This window comes from Globicephala melas, chromosome 19, assembly GCF_963455315.2.
Source record: "Globicephala melas chromosome 19, mGloMel1.2, whole genome shotgun sequence".
Classification (NCBI taxonomy): domain Eukaryota; kingdom Metazoa; phylum Chordata; class Mammalia; order Artiodactyla; family Delphinidae; genus Globicephala; species Globicephala melas.
The window spans coordinates 57,993,272-58,013,217 of NC_083332.1; the positions used below are offsets into that span (position 1 = coordinate 57,993,272).

The 19,946-nt window shown below is 56.6% G+C and overlaps 1 protein-coding gene and 1 long non-coding RNA gene across 3 annotated transcripts in view; one reads left to right on the top strand and one right to left on the bottom strand.

Annotated features, from left to right (window-relative positions):
• The window catches only part of OSGIN1 (oxidative stress induced growth inhibitor 1), a 53,583-nt gene that overhangs the window by 30,927 nt on the left and 2,710 nt on the right, over positions 1–19,946 (top strand). Inside the window, exons 1-5 of one of the 2 annotated variants that reach the window (XM_030863224.2) lie at positions 11,466–11,605; positions 15,802–15,906; positions 17,017–17,153; positions 18,269–18,460; positions 18,705–18,796. In XM_030863224.2, coding sequence (XP_030719084.2) covers positions 15,840–15,906; positions 17,017–17,153; positions 18,269–18,460; positions 18,705–18,796 — 488 coding nt within the window. In that variant the 5' untranslated portion in view covers positions 11,466–11,605; positions 15,802–15,839. Of the gene's footprint in view, positions 1–11,465; positions 11,606–15,801; positions 15,907–17,016; positions 17,154–18,268; positions 18,461–18,704; positions 18,797–19,946 lie in introns of those variants that run through there. The other variant, XM_030863227.2, reaches the window with a different exon arrangement.
• LOC132593907 (uncharacterized) lies at positions 3,408–19,356 on the bottom strand. Its single transcript, XR_009559951.1, has 3 exons — positions 19,280–19,356; positions 14,395–14,476; positions 3,408–3,768 (listed from the first exon to the last, which is right to left on the bottom strand). It is a non-coding gene; the product is annotated as an uncharacterized lncRNA (long non-coding RNA).

Here is a 19,946-nt window from a genome sequence, read left to right on the forward strand (position 1 = left end):
GGACAATGCAGGTTACTGCATTGCAGGACAATGCAGGTTACTGCATTGCAGGACAATGCAGGCGAGAGATGGGGAGGCCCTCGGCAATGGACAGACGGGGGGTTGTGCATGGTGGGGAAGTGACAGGACGTCATGCCCCCTTGCTCTGGGGACCCCCTCCTGGGGATCAATGCGTTCAGCCATCCAGTCCCAGGCACCTGAGTGTGCCAGGGAGAAGCCCGCCACGAGCTCCAGGCTGGTGAGCGTTGGGAGGCCTGGTGAGGAGGGCCCATGGAGACCTTGGGTGCGGGGGGCCCGTCCAAGGCCAGAGTCAGGACCAGCCTCCAGTCTCGGGGCCTCTGCAGCGCTTGGTGTCTGGCGGGAGCTCAGAACCTGATCATGGCGTGAATGGATGCGAGAAGGAGCTCAGGGCCAGACTGCTGGTAAATTCTTTTGCTGGGAGGCATCTCTTACCCTGAAAACGACTGGCTGGCAGGCCCCCACTCCTGCACCTCTAAATGGGACGAGGGCCGCTTCACAGGCGTTCGGGGCTCAGAAGGGCCCTCGCTGGGTTTAAGCTCTGCTTTCACCATCTTGATCTTCTTTTTTTTTTTTTAACTGAAGTATGGTTGATTTCCAGTGTTGTGCTAGTTTCGGGTGTACAGCAAAGTGATTCTCTCTTTTTCAGATTCCTTTCTGTTATATGTTATTATAAGATATTGAGTATAGTTCCCTGTGCTATACAGTAGGTCCTCACTGTTTATTTTATATATAGTGGTGTGTATCTGTTAATCCCAAACTCCTAATTTATCCCTCCCCCCCTTTCCCCATTGGTAACCGTAAGTTTGTTTTCTATGCCTGTGAATGTTTCTGTTTTGTAAATAAGTTCAGTTGTATCATTTTTTAGATTCCACGTATAAGTGATATCATATGATATTGGTCTTTCTCTGTCTGACTTACTTCACTAAGTATGGTAATCTCTAGGTCCATCCATGTTGCTGCAAAGGGCATTATTTCATTCTCCTTATGGCTGAGTGATATTCCATTGTGTGTAGGTGCCACATCTTTATCCATTCATCTGTCAATGGACACTTAGGTTGCTTTCATGTCTTGGCTATTGTAAATAATTCTGCAGTGAGCACAGGGGTGCATGTATATTTTCAAATTAGAGTTTTTGTCCTTTCTGGATATATGCCCGGGAGTGGGATGGCTGGGTCATATGGTAATTCTATTTTTAGTTTTTTAAGGAACCTCCACGCTGTTCTCCATAGTGGCTGTATCAATTTACATTCCCACCAGCAGTGCAGGAGGGTTCCCTATCATCTTGATATTCTTACTAACTGTTGAACAAGGGGCCCTGCGCTCTCCTGCTGGAGCCACTTTTCCCTCCCTCCCCTGGGCCACGCCGCCACCTCAGCTGAGCCAGTGGGACCTCTAAGCTTCTTTGCAAGATCCTCACGGGGTCTGCCTGTGGTCCAGGGGGCCCCAGAGTCAGCGGCCCTGCAAAGATGCACCCGTTGCATTGCTCAAACCGGGAGAATGGCTGGTATTCGCTTTTTTTCTTTTATAAATTTATTTATTTTTGGCTGCATTAGGTCTTCGTTGCCGCGCGCGGGCTTTCTCTCGTTGCGGCGAGCGGGGGCTTCTCATTGCGGTGGCTTCTCTTGTTGCGGAGCACGGGCTCTAGGCACACGGGCTCAGTAGTTGTGGAGCACGGGCCTAGTTGCTCTGCGGCATGTGGGATCTTCCCGGACCAGGGCTCGAACCCGTGTCCCCTGCATCGGCAGGCAGATGCTTAACCACTGCGCCACCAGTGAAGCCCCCAGAGTCCGTGGCCCTGTGAAGATGCACCCGTCGCCTTGCTCAAACCCGGAGAATGGCTGGTATTCTTGACCCCTGGGGTCGGCTCTCACGGGACTACGCTTGTCTCCTCCCAACTCCGCACATCGAGTTGGTAGCTTCAGATCAGCCGTGGTGGGAGTTTTTAGGCCGTAGGAATCGGCAGGTACGGCGATCCTGGCTTTTCCTTTGGAGGGAGTCAGTCAGCGGTTCCACATTTAGCAGGACAGCACCGCTCACTCCCCAAGTATAACCTGTCATCGAGTCGTGCTGACGCTGGCTCCAGGAGGGACCGAGCACCCATCTATTCCCGGCCTAAACCGCCAGCCTCGTGGCCCAGGGCACTGCCATTTCTCGCCAAGTAGCCGCCACAGCCTGCCCACTGCTCTGGGGCTTCGCTGGCCGGGCAGGGGCTCCCACTGCAGCCCAGGTAATGTCCACGTTGTTTCTCTGCACGGCCTGTCCTTGGCCAGCCCCTCTGGCTCACCTGCACCCTTCTAACTTCCTTTAGTTCTTCAAACAAAGCAGTCCAGCTGATGATCTGGGGGGCTTCTGCTTGGGAGTGTCTCTGCCCTGCCTTCCCTCGGCCTCCCCCACCAACTCCCTGGGTGACCAGGCCACCTCAGCAGAAGTGCTCGCACTGCCAAGGGGCTCCCCGTCACCCTCACCGCCCTCACCCCCATTCCTCCAAAGCTCCCCCGTACCGTCTTCTCTCGGACGCGGGACACTTGGGCATGAAGCGCTTGTTGGCTCTGGGCTGGTTGGCAAGGCCCGAGCCTCCTGGGTTATAAGCTCTTGGTATATAAGTCCAGCGCACTGTAGGGCTCAGGAAATGCAAGCTCCGGTTATCCCTGCTTCACGTGAACAGCAGAGCGCTGGGTCCAGAGAGGTTGCCCGGAACCAGAAGAAAGTGAGGCAGGGGATCGCGGGCAGAGCAGGGCAGCCGGCGGGAGACAGCATGGGCGCTGGGTGCCGGGGGAACCCTGAGAGCCGGGGCAGGTGGGGCCCCCTCCAGGTCCATTCCTGCCGGGCCTGTCTGCTGGGCCTGAGGCCAGGCAGGTCCGAGGACAGCCAGGAGCCCCTGGAGGTGGCACAGCAGAGGAGGTACAGGGTCTAATTTGCAGTTTATAAGAGACTCTGGAGGTGTCTCTTATGGGGCCTCAGTAAGGAAGGACAGGAGTCTGGAACTCTCTTCCGGCAACCACGAGACCCCGAAGCCCCGCAGCTCTCTTCCCGGGAATTCACAGGTGCTCTCTGCAGAGAAACATGTGAAATGCCCCTGGGGCTATTCTCCCAGCCCGTCCAGTCCCTGGGGAAAGGTCTAGCTCGCAGGACGCAGGACGAAGGACGGTGAATGAGGTCACTGAGGCCTTGACCTCACCACCGCCCAGGAAGGCAAGGCCTGAAGGGTATGTGAAATCCAATAAGGACAGCAAACAGGGCTTTTTTTAGCAGCATGTGGGGCAAAAGAAAAAAGGAAAGGGATGCCGCTGCTACCCTGGGCCAATGGACAACAGCAGCGGACTTCCCCAGGAGTGCTTATGCGCCCGGACAATGAACTTGGCCTAGAAGGAACCACATACCTGCTAGGAGGGCCCGGAAGCTTGGAGGAGGGGCAGGTCAGGGCAGGTCACAGCCCTCGGCAATACCACCTGGGACATGCCCTAAGAGGACTCACAGGACACCGGCAGGCCCCTCCAGGTCAGGGACAAGCAGATGGGCCCCGGGTTTCTGAGGGACGAGGGGGCACGTGCTCACTGTCCAGCCCCAGATCACAGATTGCTTCTGGATTACCAGCCGGAGGGAGAAGGAAGCAGCGGCCCAAGGACCCAGCACGGGTTCTCCAGGAGCAGTCGCGTCAGATGACTGTCATTCCTTTGTCTTGTGGGGCCTGCAGACGGGTCCGGAGGATGGCGTGGACGGCAGTGGTTCTCAGGGTCACGCAGGAGACTGGGGACAATGCAGACAGCGGGGCTCATCCCAGAATTTCTGATCTAGTGAATCTAGGGCGGGGCCTGAGAATCTGCATTTCTAGTAAGTTCCCTGGTGCTGCTGAAGCTGCTGGTCTGGGGACCACGCTTTGAGAACCACTGCGCTAGAGGATCTTTGTGGGGGAGGGGTGGAAATGTGGGCTGGATGATTGGAAAATGACTCTCTGCCCAGAGTGAAAATGTCTGGATGGTGGGAAGCACAGGTGGCGGTATCCACAGTTTGCTGAGAACCCACAACGTGCCAAGCAGCAAGCTACCCTGAGGGACAGGTGTCCCTATTTTATAGACGAGGAGATGGAGGCTCAGAGAAGTGAAGTAACTTGCCCGAGGACACACAGCTAATAAGTTCCAGAGGGGCAACCCAGAGCTTCTGACTCCACAGACAGGACCCTTTTCACTCACCCCTCTGCCAAAGATAGAGCTGTGTCCACTAGTGGGAGGGTCTCTAGTGGCGTACCACAGGGCTCTGTCTTCAAGCCCCTGCAAAGTTGTCATCCAAGATTGAAATATATACAGAAGGCACACCAATCTATATGCACGTGATATAAAGCCAAGGGGGGCCATTCGTGCTCAAAATCTTTTAAGAATCTGTCAGCAGGGCTTCCCTGGTGGCGCAGTGGTTGAGGGTCCGCCTGCCGATGCAGGGGACGCGGGTTCGTGCCCCGGTCCGGGAAGATCCCACATGCCGCGGAGCGGCTGGGCCCGTGAGCCATGGCCGCTGAGCCTGTGCGTCCGGAGCCTGTGCTCCGCAATAGGAGAGGCCACAACAGTGAAAGGCCCACGTACAGAGGAAAAAAAAAAGAATCTGTCAGCAAAGTGTGAAAGCAACAAGATTCATTCACTCATTCATTTCGTATTTATTGAGCTGCTACTGTGTCTGTCCCAGGCCCTGCATAAGGCATACATCAGTGAACAAAATGAAACAGAAAATCCTTGTCTCAAATTGCCTTTCCTTATGATTATTACTATTGATTAGACAGAGATAGTGAAACTGAATTTTAAAGGTCCATCTACAGGAATTCCCTGGCGGTCCAGTGGTTACGGCTCTGTGCTTCCATTGCAGGGGGCACGGGTTTGATCCCTGGTTGGGGAACTAAGATCCTCTGTACCACGTGGCACAGCCAAAAAAAACAACAAAAAAATCCATCTACAATTCCTTGGCCCTGGCAAAGATTCTAGCTTCCTTCTTTTTTTTGTTTTTCCTTGATTCCTTTCCACTTCCTGCCCTCAGGCCCACGTCGTCTGCTTCCCTTGTTTCTATCATAATGAGTTTCCACATTGCCTCCTGGCTCTGTGGCTGGCATTTCCAAAGGCTGCCGAATGGTCCTCTCCGAGCCCTGGCTCCCGCTGGCTGGACTGTGCTCAGTGGCCAGCACGGAAGTTGCTTAGTTCTTGCTATAAATATCAATGCTTGGTGCGTGTCTCCTTGTCTGTCGTGGCCGGGGTTTGTCTCTGCTTCCAGGTTTTCCCTTAGAACTGGAATTTAGGCTCAGGGGCTGGGTGTGCATAGAGGGAATGAGATGAGAAGCCGTGGGGGTCAACGTCGAGTCCTCCATCAAGTTCAAAAGTCAAAGCTGAGGAAACCAAATCTCGGTAAATGAGCAAGGTGACATCGAGGTCTGTCCCGTTGGTCGAGGCCCCACCAGGGTCACCAGCTGGCCCCTGCCATCCTGGTAGCCTGCCTCTTCCAAGGACGTGTTTCTCTTTTAGACCTCATGGCTATTCCTGCAACAGCATAAAGACTGTGGTTTACAAAAAGATGGGCCGCCAGGATGGAAGGGAGTCCAATGTATTGGGCATCTCCACGGGCCAGGCAGTTCCTCGGCTGTATCTCAGCTCATCCCCCAACAGCTGCAGGGACAGAGGCTACCAGCCCTGCCGCACATGGAAATCACCAGTGGTACTTCCCGTGTCTGGCCGCATCCCAGCCCCATGATGTCAGAATCTCTGGGCCTGGGGCCTGGGTGTTAGTGTATCTTTAAACCCCCTCCACCAAGTGATTCTGACGTGCAGCAGGGATGAGAAGCACTGCTGTGCCATCTGCAGCTCACAGATAAGGAAACGGAAGCTCAGAGAGGTTAAGTCACTTGCCCAAAATCACACAGCTGAAAGTGATGGAGCCAGAATCCTGGTTGGTCTGACTCCAAAGTGGAAGCCTTTTATACCCTGGGCTGGACCCCTGTCCACCCTGACTGTTGGCCAGACACATTCATTCTCCTGCCAAAACTTTCCTCCTGGTTTTTGAGGAAAAGAGGGGGCAATCAGGAAGCAGGGAATGTGGCTGAAGACCCCCAGCCTCAACCCTGCGCAGACACTCCTTCCCGGGGCCCTCCTTGGTTCTCTCCATGTGGGGGCAGGATGTGGGCTTCCCCACCTTTGACACCGTCTCCCCCAGGGGATCTATGGTGACTATCCAGGGCGTGAACCTGCCCTGCGTCCTGGCAGCTCACACCGATGTCCTGGGGCAGCAGGCACAGGCTCTGCCACCAGACAGACCCAACTCTGAATCCCCTCTCCCCACTTCATTGCCCCTGGCCTTGGGCAAGTCCCTCCGGGTTTCTTCATCTGTAAACGAAACTTGTCATTGAAAATATTTGCCCACCTCTGTGGGTCATCGGGGGAATCGATGGGATGCGGTGGATGACAAGGCTCTGCAACCGGCAAGGGCAAATATTAGCTCTCCGGTCATGCGCTGGCCGGGCCTGGCCTAGTCATGCCAGGGCGCTGGGCCCAGCTCTGCCGCCTGCCGTGACACAGGGCTACGTCTCCCATTCTCGGGGCCTCCGTTTCCTCATGGGAGGAATGGGAGGATAACAGCACCGAGCCTTCCTCGCTGGACTGGTTAACAGATCAAATGTATCAATCCCCCAAACACTTTACAGTGTGCACACCTCACAGAGGGGGCGGCCGTGGAGATAGAGGGCCCTCCGGGAGAGTTCAGGGGTCTGTGCCTTTGTGTCTGAGACAGGAAGCAGGCTGTCTTCCTTCCTTAGTTCCTTCGTAGTCAGCCTTTTTCTTGCAGGCGCCCAGGCTCTGCAGTTGCAGCGCTGGGTTCAAGCCCCAATTCTGCCACCTACGCTGTGTGACCTCAGGCTCAATATTGGCGGCCTCTCTGAGCCTCAGCTATGTATAAAGAACCTTGTGTCCACGGTGCCCGGTGCCTGGAAGTGCCCAGCAAGTGGCAGAGCCATGGGAGCTGCCCCAAAGGAGAGCGATGAGGAGAGGCCAAGAACAGCCCCTTCGCACCATCCTAGGATTTCTTTTATTTTTTATTTTTGTTCTTATTTATTTATTTATGGCTGTGTTGGGTCATCGTTGCTGCGCGTGGGCTTTGTCTCCTTGCGGTGAGCAGGGGCCACTCTTCATTGCGGTGCGCGGGCTTCTTATTGCAGTGGCTTGTCTTTGCTGTGGAGCATGGGCTGTAGGCGCGCGGGCTTCAGTAGTTGTGGCTCGTGAGCTCTAGAGCGCAGGCTCAGTAGTTGTGGCGCACAGGCTTAGTTGCTCCACAGCATGTGGGATCTTCCCGGACCAGGGCTCAAACCCATGTCCCCTGCATTGGCAGGTAGATTCTTAACCACTGCGCCCCCAGGGAAGTCCCCGTCCTGGGGTTTCTTAGGGAGGGAGGAACGGTGGGCTTGGTGAGAGGGCTGTTTCAGGATCCCCGGGGAAGCACCCTGAGGCTACCCCTCCCCTCGCTTCCCCTGGTTCCCCAGCTCCCCAGCACCTGCAGGGGAGGTTGGGGGGAGCCTGGGGGGCAGGGGGCTGCACACCAAGCACAGGCTGCTGTGTGGGCTCCTCCGTGAGCCAGGCCCCTGCCCTCAGCTGCACGGACCAGTGGTTGTTACCACCTTGCCAGCCCCGTGCTGGCGGTACAGGGCACGGAGGGGGAAAGTGAGGCTCAGAAGCGAGGTGCCCAGCTGCTTGCAATGGCCCAGGGTGACCAGCCATCCTGGTTCACCTGGAACTGAGGGGCTCCTGGGACGCGGCGGGGCTTTTGGTGCTAAACCCGGGAATGTCCCAGAACGTCCCCGTTTGCACGAGCCGCTGGTGCAAGCGTCCCGCACAAGCCAAATGAGAGTCGTGTGTGTAACTGTGAGTTTTCCAAAAGCCTCGTTAAACAAAGAGGCGGGTGATGCTAATTTTAATAATCTATGTCACTTAACCCAAGATGTCCAAAATATTTTCACGATTTTCATCTCAACCTGGAATCCATATGAAAATTATTGAGCCATTTTGCCTTTTCTTTTTTAGTTGCTTTCTGTTTTTGCTAACCGTTTGAAATCTAGCGTATATTTTACACTTATGGCTAGATTTGCCAGATGAAGTGCAGGCTGCCCAGGTAGCTTTGAATTTCAGATAAACAATGAAAAAATTTTTTTAGCATAAGTGTATCCCAAATATTACATGGGACATACTCAAAGTTTATTTCTTGTCTATCTGAAATTCCGGAAGTTACCTGGGTGCCCATATTTTTTTTTTTTTAATTTTTTTTTGCGGTACGTGGGCCTCTCACTGTTGCGGCCTCTCCCGTTGCGGAGCACAGGCTCCAGACGCTCAGGCTCAGCGGCCATGGCTCACGGGCCCAGCCGCTCCGCAGCATGTGGGATCTTCCCAGACTGGGGCACGAACCCGTGTCCCCTGCATCGGCAGGCGGACTCTCAACCACTGCGCCACCAGGGAAGCCCTGGGTGCCCATATTTTTATTTGCTGCATCTGAGCCCTACTTTCAGCACATCAGAATGAGGAAGCTCACACTTCTGGCGCTTAATATTCTAAGTCATGGCCAAGAAGGGGTCGGGGCAGGTCTAAAGGAATCGGGGCACCCAGTGGAGTCCAAGAGAGCCAGTCCCCCAAGAGTGAACCTGCAAAGACCCTTCTTTGCTCTTTCTCTGCGGCTCCTCTAACCTTTGCCCCTTTGTCTGCCTGTGACATTATCAGTCTTTGTCTTAGTCGAGCTTTCTAGAAGCAACTCAACACATTTTATTTCTGATCATCTGCGGTCAGGTAAACAGGCGACAGGGAAGAAAGTCCATGTCCCGCCCACAATTCTCCCATATCAGCAAACTTTCAAAATCCGGAAAAGGGGTCAGGGCCAATGGGGGCAGCGGGGCAGGTTGGGAGGAAAGATCGACCAGACCCAGAGATGGGGGTGCCCGGAGCCCACTTCCTTCCCAGGCTCTCCCTCCGGACCCTGAGCCTCAGCCTCGCCCTGCCCCACCACGCTCCGGGTGGGAGGCTCTGACCCTGGAGTGTGTCTGTCTGCCTCTGTTTACACACCCACCAAAACCACCGGGAGGCTGCAGGCCAGAGCCCTGGGATGGAGAAGTGGAGACAGCAGGCAGGGCTGCTGGGGAAAGTTGCAGCCTGGGCCAGAGGGACAACCAGGGTCAGCTCTGCTCCTCGGCCGTCACGGCTCCTGGTGTGTGCAAACCCCAGCCTAGGTCCTGGTGTGTGTGCGGTGAACACCAGGGTGTCAGGGAGTTTTGCTAACAAAGCCCCGCTGGAACAGGGGCCCAGAGAGGTGGGCCACCGGCCCAAGGTCACACAGCACATGTGCAGCAGAGCTAGAAGCCAGCCAGGGAGCTGAGGCCTGGAGCGATGGACTTCCTGCCGCCACCTGCATGTATGTCACACTGTGTCACCTGACACCAAGGGTCCCTGCTGCCGAGGACCCCAGGAGGAAAGGACTATGAGTGCCATTTCTCCTGGGTAAACGGAGGCCCCGAGGGCGCAGTGCCTCACCCAAGCTCACCTGCCCTTAGAGCTGAGCCCAGAAACCAGGTGTCACCCACCCCACCACGCACCGGACGCAGCCCTGCCTGGACCAGTCACGTGATTTTGGGGCCCGGTCCCCCGGGGTCTCTCTTCTCATCCCAGCTCCTCTCACTGCCCCCCAAACGCTTGTCACCAGCCCCTTCCTGTGGGGCACCCCTCTCTCCCTCTCCTCCCCCCTCAACCTCTCTCTCTCTCCTTTCTCCCCATTCTCTTCCGGTCCCAGCAGCACTCTGCATCTTCAGAGCCATCCTTCACCCGGGCCCTGTCCCCTGTCCCCAAAGGAGCCCAGCGGTCAGACCCGGTCCCCCCCCTCCTGGTGCCCCGCCACCCCTCTGTGCATATTCCACGGCAGGGCCCTTGTACCCTGTGGCCACCGGGGCCAGGACTAGGAGAGAGGTATCACCTCGAGCACAAAATGCAAGGGGCAGCAAAGCACTCCATGATCAAGGCACGTAGTGTGTTCATGCAGTATTTTTTTTGGGGGGGCCTCTCACTGTTGTGGCCTCTCCCGTTGCGGAGCACAGGCTCCGGACGCGCAGGCTCAGCGGCCATGGCTCACAGGCTCAGCCGCTCCGCGGCACGTGGGATCCTCCCGGACCAGGGCACGAACCCGTGTCCCCTGCATCAGCAGGCGGACTCTCAACCACTGCGCCACCAGGGAAGCCCCATGCAGTATTTTTGAAAATCAAAAGTAACGCCTCAAATCCAGGATGAACAAAATATCAAAGTTTTAAATACAGGCAGCATGGGTATCCTGATTTTTCTTTTTGCATCAGGCTCCAGTACAGCTTGGCATGGCATGGTTACAGATCTTTGTTTGAAATTTTAACATTTTTGTTTATCTTGGATTTTTGGCATTAATTTTTATTTTTTTCAATTGCATCAAAATACTGTTTTCTTGATCACTGAGTGTTTTTGCCATCCCCTTAAATTTGGTACGCAAGGTGAGTGCCTCCTTGCTTAACCCTGGTCCCAGCCCTAGTGGGGCCGCCCACAGGGTGGGGCAGGGCTGGCAGGGAAGTCCCCAGGCCAGTGCGGACGATGGGGGTGACAGTCACATCCGTAATGAAATGACATCTAACATGCACTGAGGTCTCTGGGCCAAGCACTGTTCTTGAGCCCTCCTGTCCTTCCTTCTGGATCACCTACGATGTGCTGAGCGCTCAGGATAGAGCAGACCGATACACTTCCCTGCCACTCAGAACCCACATCCCGGTTTGGGCAGAGAGATGATAAAATAATAAAATGCGTGAGAATCGACAAAATGTGAGGCGCGCCGTGCTACAGGCTAAAGAGAAAAAATAACGAAGAAAAGAAGACATGAACCATGTTTTAGGCACGGTCACCAAGAATGACATCCCTGAAACGCCACGACCACCCAGGAGGGAGAGTTATTACTCAGCCCCATTCTCAGATGAGGAAACTGAAGCAGCCTGCCCAGGAAGTGACAGCTGGGCTCCCAGCCCGCTCCGGCTGGTGCCAGAGGGCTTTTTATTGTGGGGAGGGAGAGGGAGGGGAGGAGCGGGAAGACATCACGTAGAACCAGATGGAATGAGGGCACCAGGACGTCTTTCTCCACTTAAAGGGGCCGCCTTGACTGTACGTTGGGCAGGACTGTCTCCGCCTCCCTAACGGGAAAGGCCAGGTTGGCTCAGCCTGGCCACCACCGGGCCCCACCCCACCAGGGACACCCCCCCCACCCCCGCCCCGGGTAGGGGCCCTTTAAGGCCGTCCCCCCCCCAACCCCCGGAGCTGGCAACGTGACCGCCCTCCCTCAAGTGCGCAAATTCATTCATGCAGGGGCCCCTGCTGACTCACGCTTATGAAAGTGATTTCCTGGCCCCGCCCACCGCCCGCCTCCTCCCAGCTCGTGAAATACCCTCGCTTCCCGGCCACTCATAGCCTCTTGGATCCCCACGGGGTAATGGGTGTCCTGCTCCCTCGGCCGGCACCGTGAGCCCTGGTTCTGCTAGTGCCTGACGAGGCCAGGCTCACGAGTGTCCTCGACCCCTGCCCGTCAGGTGAGTGGCCCAGGCGAGGCATGCGGGGGAGGTGGGAGAAGCTAGTCCCGCCCAGGCAGGGGTGGCCACGGGGCCCTGGAGCCACACAGGCTCCCCGGACCAGCATGATCGCTCCCACCCCAGGGTCCTCCCTCGCCCCTCCTGGCCATGCCCATCTCCAGGTGCCTGGCACCCTCAGCTGACAGCTGCCCTGCCCGCTTGGAGTACACCCCAGCCCGTGTGATGCTGCTCTGGACAGGAAAGAGAGGTGTGGCCAGCCCGGGCAGGCTGCCCGGCGCCCCGAGGCCACTGGGTCACAGAGGCAGGCTGGGCGCTGCCCTCCGGGACCCCGCCTCTCCTGCTTGCAGGGGACAGAGGTCCCAGGCACCTGCCCTCGGCTCCCGCCGCAGGGTCCCGGGGACCTGGCTTCTCCCAGGAGGGTTGGGGTGCCCAGAATGAGGGGCCCCAGAGGGTCTGGGGAGCCTCGGAGCTCTTGGGGTTCCAGATGGGGGAGGCTCCGGGGGGAGGCGGTGCCACGGGGCGCACGCTGGGGTTGAGGCGTCACCCTGGGGACTGGCAGCGCGTCCTCAGCGCCCCCCTCCCCCCCCCCCCGCCACTTTCTTGGTGGCACTGTTGTCATGCTGTTTTCCTCAGAGGGCACTCACCCCGCCTCTGACAGGTATCAAGGGGCAGGATTTGGGCTCGGGGGCGTGGTCTCCAACAGTCCTGGGAAAGACACCTGCTCCCTCCTGACCCCAGTTTTCCCCTCTGGGCAATGGGGATAAGAAAACCCACGGGGCAGGGGGGGTGGGGGTTGTCATTAAAGTGAAATGAGCAAAAAGCCACCACAGGTACTCAGTAAATGTAGCCATACAGGTGCCCCGAGTCTTAGAGCGGTTTCAAGCTTTGATAACCCTAGAAGTTCCAATGCTGCAAACTCCAAAGAAAGAAAGAAAATAATTGCACCTCGGAAGGTGCAGTTATTCCCAGTTCTTTTAGGCTTCTTTTCTCTTGTGAACTTGAATGAGTTTTCAATGTTAACTTTTTTCGGTGGACATTTGCCATCTCCAACCAGAGGAACTCCAACAAAACGTTCGCATTAAAAACTGACCGTTCCAACTCCACAAAACTAAAAAGCATAGCAGAAATGGGAAGTTAAACTTGCAAATGAAAGTTGGCAGCATGCGTTCTTCCGAGGTTTTGAGAGCTTTGTCTCGGGACTTGGGGCTGTATCGCTGCACAGGAAGTAACTTCTCAGGTCAGCCTCTGGGTGGTGACCTCATGTGTGTGGCATCCAGAAGTTCTGGCAGCGAGCACTGGACTTGGAGTCCAAAAGCTCTGGTGGTAAATGGGGCCCCTTTGCCTCCGGGAAGCGTGAAAAGGGGGCAGTCAGTTCTGATTCCTCATCTGTAAACGGGGGCTTCTGCAAGTACCCTCCTTACTGGCGCTGGGAGGATTCAAAGGGACTGGGATCCTCAGTCCTTTACTGAAGCTTCAGGTAAAGGACTTGGCCCGGGGTGGGCACTCCATGGGCGCGGGGAACAGGTTGACACCCATTGTGGGGGGCTATGGGGTGTCTAGGTGGTCTGAGCCCTCAGTGAACAAACTAGTTTCATGACCCACTGGCTCTGTGACCAGGGGGGCATGGCCTCACCTCCCTGAGCCTCAGTTTTCCAGTCTGTAAAGTGGGCTCCATGAGGATTAAAGGAGCCGATGCAGAAGGAGCGTCTTGCAAGGACATCACCTGCGTCCCGTTGCTGCTATTCCTGGGGACAGTGAGGACGTGCAGTGCAGGGCCCTGGGGCTGTTTGAAGGAACCAGGAGGAAGAGTTCTGGGAAGCACAGCCCTCCTCCCCAGGGCCACCAGGCACACCCAGCGGCCAGTGGTTAGTGAGAAACTGTGCCCTCCCAGCTGCGAGCATTGGCCACCTGGCCTCCCTCCCCCGACACCAGTGCTGGGACAGAGCAGCAGGGTGGGCAGGGATGGGTACGTGTGCTACACTCAGCCGGGTAGGAGGGGCCTCTGTCACACACTGTCACACTGTCACTCCAGCTCGGGGGGCACAGAGAAGACTCTGGAACAGGCCATCCCGGGCTCAAACCCAGCTCGGCCTGCGCGAGCTGTGGCAAACTCCTCGCAAACCATACGGGGCTGTGAGAAGCTCGCTGGGCCTCAGTTTCCCCCTCTGTAACACGAGAGTGATTGCGAGAGTCCTTATAACAACGCAGTTAAATACGGATTAAGTTAGTTGATGCACGTCAAGTGTTTCGAGCACGCCTGTCACCTGGCTAACTCCATGGAAGTACGGAAATGTTGGTCATTCTGTATCGTTGTTGGCAGTGGCAGTGGTGTCACCCCAGAATCCTCTTCCCAGGCAGACAGCCTGGGCCCCTGCAGGGAACCAGGCGTGGAGAGAGCCACGTGGTCCCTGATGGGGAACACGGGGCTCACCAAGACGGGATGAGGAGGCTGTCCCAGCCCAGGCCCCAGCTGAGGTGAGGAAGGCCATTCTCAGGGGACCTGAGGGCACTGGGGAGGGAGTCCTTAAATGTCACATCCCCCTGTGTGACACTGGAGACACCCTTCACCCTCTGAGCTTCCCTTTCCTCACCTGCCAGATGGCGGTGACGCCGCCCACCTCTCAGGGTGCCCGAGAGTCCCAGATGCTACGGCTCAGGTGGAAGCTCCTCTCCTCGCAAACTGCAAAGTGCTGTGCGAAGGTCCATTGTTGTTGCTGTGGGAGTGACACCCAGGTCCTCCCACCAGCCTGTCTGGGCGGCTGTCCCTCGTCCCTCTGCTCGGGACCTACCTGCCCAGCGGTGGACACTGGTGTTGCTGTCACTCTGCGCACATCGGAGGTCGTACGCTGGCCTCGCTTGTGTTGCACCAGCCTGTTCAAGATTTTCAAAAATTGTGAATGAGTTGCCCACTTTTCCAAATCAGAGAATTCACATTAAAAACCCAGATTTCAGCCTTTTCTGGAAGAATCCTGAAGGCCAGCGATGCCGGGCCCCCATCCCTGGCTGCTCTGGGTGGTCTGGGCCCTGTGCCCCCCATTCACCCTTTTACTTGCTACCAGCCCCATGTCTCCCTGGGGACAGGCCAAGCAGCGTGCACGGTGCATTCAGGCAAAGCCTCGGCACCATTAGCCCTGAATTTAAAAGTCGGCTGCGTGATACTGAGCAACTTGTGCGACTTCTCCGAGCCCCAGTTTACCCATCTGTAAGTGGGATAATAGCACCGACAGTGCTTTCTGCATAGGGTCAGTATGAGGAGGACATGAGAAAAAACATGTCAAATACCTGGGACATAGAAAGTGCTAAGTGCCTGCCTGCTCCTCACATGCTCGTGTGCATGTTGCCCTGTGGTGGTCAGGACAGCAGGGCTGCTGGACAGTGGGTGATGCCAGGGCCCCCGTTAGCTCGTCTAGGGGAATGTGGAGAAGGTGGGTCTGGACTCTCCTCAGGCACCTGCAGCCCTAAGAACGGTGTTTGGGTCTCTCTGAGTGATTTGGGCTTGTGGCCAGCAGGGGGCGCTGGTGCTCCAGAGACAAGCAGGTTTGCACGCTTTTCTCCCCAAACCAAGGGGCTCAGGCGTCCGTGGTTTCTGCATGTCCACCTGTTCTAGCCCAGCCTCTGGAGGAGACAGTCAGCTCCGGTCTCTTCTCGGTGGCCCGTTTTCTCGAGGCAGTTGCTTCACGTACAGTACCTGTGTCCTCCCCCCCCCCCCCGCCTCCAACAACCCCATGGGGTAGAGACGATTATTATTCCCATTTTACAGATGAGGAAACTGAGACCCAGAGAGGTCGCCAGTTCAGAAGTGCCTCTCCAGGGCCAAGTCCACTGAAGACCCGAGGGCCGGATTGTGGGGTGAGGGCTGTGGCCGTCACAGAAGTGCTGGGCAGGGCTTGCCCACAGTTGGGCAGAGGGGGGCCTCATGGAAGCTGAATAAGCTTCGAGGACAGTTACTGCCCCTGATGAGATGGGGAGTGTGGAGTGAGGCTCAGAGAGAGGAGGTGACCAGGCTGGGGGAGAGAGCCCTGCGTAATTGGACCTGTTTAGAGTATAGCAGGTATGAGAGGGGAGTGTCATCCTGATAAGACTCAGGGAGGACCTTGGACTTGATCCTGAGGGCCACAGGAGGTCACCCTGCAGCTGGGAAGTAAGTGCATGACACCCCGGCTCACCGAGGGCCCCCTCCTCCCCTGTGCCCCCAGGTTGCTGCCAGCCCCAAGCCCCCCCCGAGAGCCCAGCCATGAGCAACGGATGGAAGGACCACCTTGGTGCCCGCAGCTCAGAGCCCCTCCCGGTCGTCATCATCGGTGAGTGCCGCCCAGGGTGGGGGAGGGGCTGCCCTGAGCCCCAAGGGTTAGAGGTCAGGAGCGGGCAGGTCCTGGAGCCGTCACTCTGTGCCCAGTGCTGTGCTCAGCAATTTATAAAACATCATCTGAGTAACCGTCCCAAGAACGCTCGAGGCAAGAGCAGGGTGCTCTGCAGGGGTTGCGCAGTAAGGGCGGGGCAGGGGGTCGGGGCACTGGTTCTGTGCCTGTGCCCGTCCTGTACTTGCCCTGTGCCTGCGTGCCTGTGTGACGGGGACGCAGCCGAAGCATGTTGTCCTGCCGTCAGGTCTGAACAAATGGGGGACAGAGGGCCCCTCCCTCCGGGCAAACACCAGGTCGAACCACATGAAATGGCCATTTTTGTAAGTTAAAAACAGTTGCGCATCGGCGATTTCATAGGGTTCGTCTGAACAGCTGTCGACGTGTGAGTTATGACTGAGAACAGCACAACATAAGACAGGGTAAAGACAGAGAAGAATAGGAGTGATGTCATGAGGTTAATTGCCCAAAAAGTGCCTCTGATAAGCAGTGTGGTTCATCCAGACCTGGGGGCAGGTGGCCCCACAGGTGGCTTAGCGCCCACCCTGAGCACCCTTGGCCCCCGAGCTCATCCCCAGAGCACGTAGCCACCTGTGCTGTAATATTTTACACATCCCTCTGACCGACCTGACCCCACTGTCAGTTCTCAGTAATCTCAGGATCTCAGTCATGCCGCTGTGTGACCACAGGCAAGTCAGTTAACCTCTCTGTGCCCCAGCTTCCTCAAGTAGAAAAGGAGGAAAAGTAGCATGTGTCTGGCTCAGTGCACTCGGGGCTATGGAGGGGCCTGGTACAGCAGCCACGGCAGTCAGTTTCTTATTATTTTGTTGTTATTAAAATCGCTTGACACACAGTAAGCACTCAGTAACTGTCGGCGGTTATTTCCACCACTTTATTGTTGTTCAAGTGGTATAGTGCTAATAAATGTTCTATTTTTATTTTTATGCCTGAAGAGCAAATCAATGAACGAGACAGATGGAGACCAAAGCCCTCGGTGGTGGTGGTCTCTTGTGCTCAAAAGCGCTGCCCTCTGACCCCGCCCTCTCTCCCCAGGCAATGGTCCCTCGGGCATCTGCCTGTCCTACCTGCTCTCGGGTTACAACCCCTATGTGAAGCCAGATGCCATCCACCCACACCCCTTGCTGCAGAGGAAGCTCACCGAGGCGCCGGGGGTCTCCATCGTGGACCAGGTGGGCTTGAGCTCCGGGTGGGAGGGACACCCCCATTGCGGGGAAACTCTCCCAGGCACAAATGAAAAGGATGCATTTACGAGACATAAGACCAAACGTGCGAGAGCCCACGAAATCAGCCACAGAAACTGGGAAGAGGAATCACAGCTGTCTTTGAAGACTTACAAATCCCACATCAGCTTGTCTCAGCTCCCCTAGACCAGTGCTTCTAAACCCAGGGATGATTTCCGCCCCCCCGCCCGCCCCGGGGACACTTGGCCACCTGGAGACAGTTTCGGTTGTCACGACCAGAGTGGTGACACCACAGGCGTAGAGGGTCGAGGCCAGGGATGCTGTTAAACATCCTACGATGCACAGGACAGGCCCCACCACAAAGAATTATCCAGCCCCAAGGCCAGTTGTGCCACAGCTGAGAACCCCTGCCCTAGATATTGCAGTTCCACCAGCCCCTGCTCAGGAGGGCTCACCAGCCTCCCCTCCACGCCCCTCACCTTCCAGGAGGCCACTCAGTGTCTGCCCCCCACTTCAGGCAGCATCCATCCTCCTGGGCCCCTCCCAGCGTCAAGCTGGTGGGTGAGGAAGTAAGTTGGCATTGGGTCTAGATAGGCATTTTCCAGACTGCCTTCTACAGCAGGGGTTGCCCCCCGCGGGGGACCCCCCCCATCCAACCTGGGCCACACAGCAGGAGGTGAGCGGCAGGCAAGCGAACAGAAGCTTCATCTGCCTCTCCCCATCGCTCCCCGTCGCTCACATTACCGCCTAAACCATCCCCCTCCGCCCCACCCTTGTCTGTGGAAAAATTCTCTTCCACGAAACCAGTCCCTGGTGCCAAAAATATTGGGGACCACTGTTGTATAGGACAGCCATCCCTCGGTATAATATGCAGAGAAAAATGTCCCTGCTCCAGTAAATCTGAGAGACACTGGGTTTGGCAAAATTAAACGGGTAAGTGACAGCTGCAGGACTTGTCAGAGCCTTTAATTTGCTGATGTGCACTATCTCCTTTTGAGAGGCAGCATTTCCCAAGCTTATCTGACACCCTGATACTAGGGTGGAAAGGCAGGACCAGGTGGCCTTCCTCCAGTGGGCCCTCTGACTTGTGTCCCCCCGCCCAGGACCTGGATTACCTGTCCGAAGGCCTTGAAGGCCGGTGCCAAAGCCCTGTGGCCCTGCTGTTTGATGCCCTCCTGCGCCCAGACACAGACTTTGGGGGCAACGTGGAGTCTGTCCTCACCTGGAAGCACCAGAAGGAGCGAGCCATCCCCCACCTGGTCCTGGGCCGGAACCTGCCAGGGGGCGCCTGGCATGTGAGTGGGGCCCAGAAGGGGTGAGGGGACTTGGGCCAAATCTACGTGAAGTCTGGGGGAGGGGGAGGGGAGGGGGAGGGGAGGGGGAGAGTCCCTCCTCCTCCCTAACTCGGGTTAGGACGCTTCCATTGCCCACCTTTCTCTATTCACCTCCCCCTCCCCCCGCCTCCCCTCAGCCTGCCCTCCAGCCCTCAGTGGACTGGGGGCCAGCAGAAGCCTGAACTTTGGTCTCCTTTCCTCCCAGTCCATTGAAGGCTCCATGGTGACCCTGAGCCAAGGCGATTGGATGGGGCTCCCGGACCTGCAGGTCAAGGACTGGATGTGCAGGAAGCGAAGGTGAGGCTGCGCTGGAAAGCCCCAGATGGGCAGGGAACACCTGGGCCCGACCCGACATTGAACTGGGAGCCAAAGGGCTTCGGGGCTCATCTAGCCCGCCCTTCCTCTTACTCCAGCGGGGGAAGCTGAGGTTCGGCTGGGGAAAGGACTTGCCCAGGACCACACGGGGAGTGAAGAGCAGAGCTGCGGTCACCTAGGACTCCCTGTCCAGTGCGCCTGCTGCACGACCTCGACCTGGCCTCCTTGTAGCATCCCAGGCTCTAAGGAGAGGGTGACAGCTGGCCTCTGCCCCCCACGCCCTGCCCCGGAGCCTCCAGCCCAGGCTCCCAGCCCTCTGGCCTCCCACGATTCTGAGCGTGGCCTGGAACAGTCTCTTTTTGTCTAGGTCAGCTAATAGCATGCACTTTTTTTAAAAAATATTTCTGCATTAGAAACATAACCATACTATAGAAAACTGAGAAAAGGAAAACAACTGATGCCTACCTGGCACCGCCGCATCTCGGGGGGTTCTCTTCCCATCCGGTTTCCTGCTCCATAAAGACCACACTGCACACTTCTCTCCACCCCAGAGAGACAGCAGAATCACTGAATAGATAAATTCTAGCCCCCGCTCGCCCTCGTACGTTTCCGCCGCCCTCGGGGCTGTGACAGGGGGCCTGTTGTCCCCACCAAGGAGGCGGTCGGCCTCTCTGGCAGCTCCGTTTCCACCCCTCTGGGGCTCACTGTCCCTTGGACACAAAGACTTTTTGTCCCTGAAAATTTGATAGGAAGACATCCAGGCTGGTGTAGCGATGTGTTAACAGACAGATGGGAACGTAAATTCAACTTGTGTACATGCCCTTTTCTATCGGACTCTTAAAATGTAACATTATGTCATGAGGATTTCACATGGCCATTACACAGTGTTTGCAACCATCCTTTCACATGGCCACTTACACTCCCAAGAGACGGTGAGCATCTTCACTGAGTACTTCCTCCATACCCAGCCTTGTGCTTAGATGTTGGAGCCAAAAGCCACAACAGATGCACTCCCGTCCTCATGGTGCTGCCACGGTTCCTAAACCACTTCCCGGTCATGGAGCTTTTATTCTTTCCAGTGTGCCACTATCATAAAGAACCCCGGATGCAACATCTTCTCAGGACAGTCCCT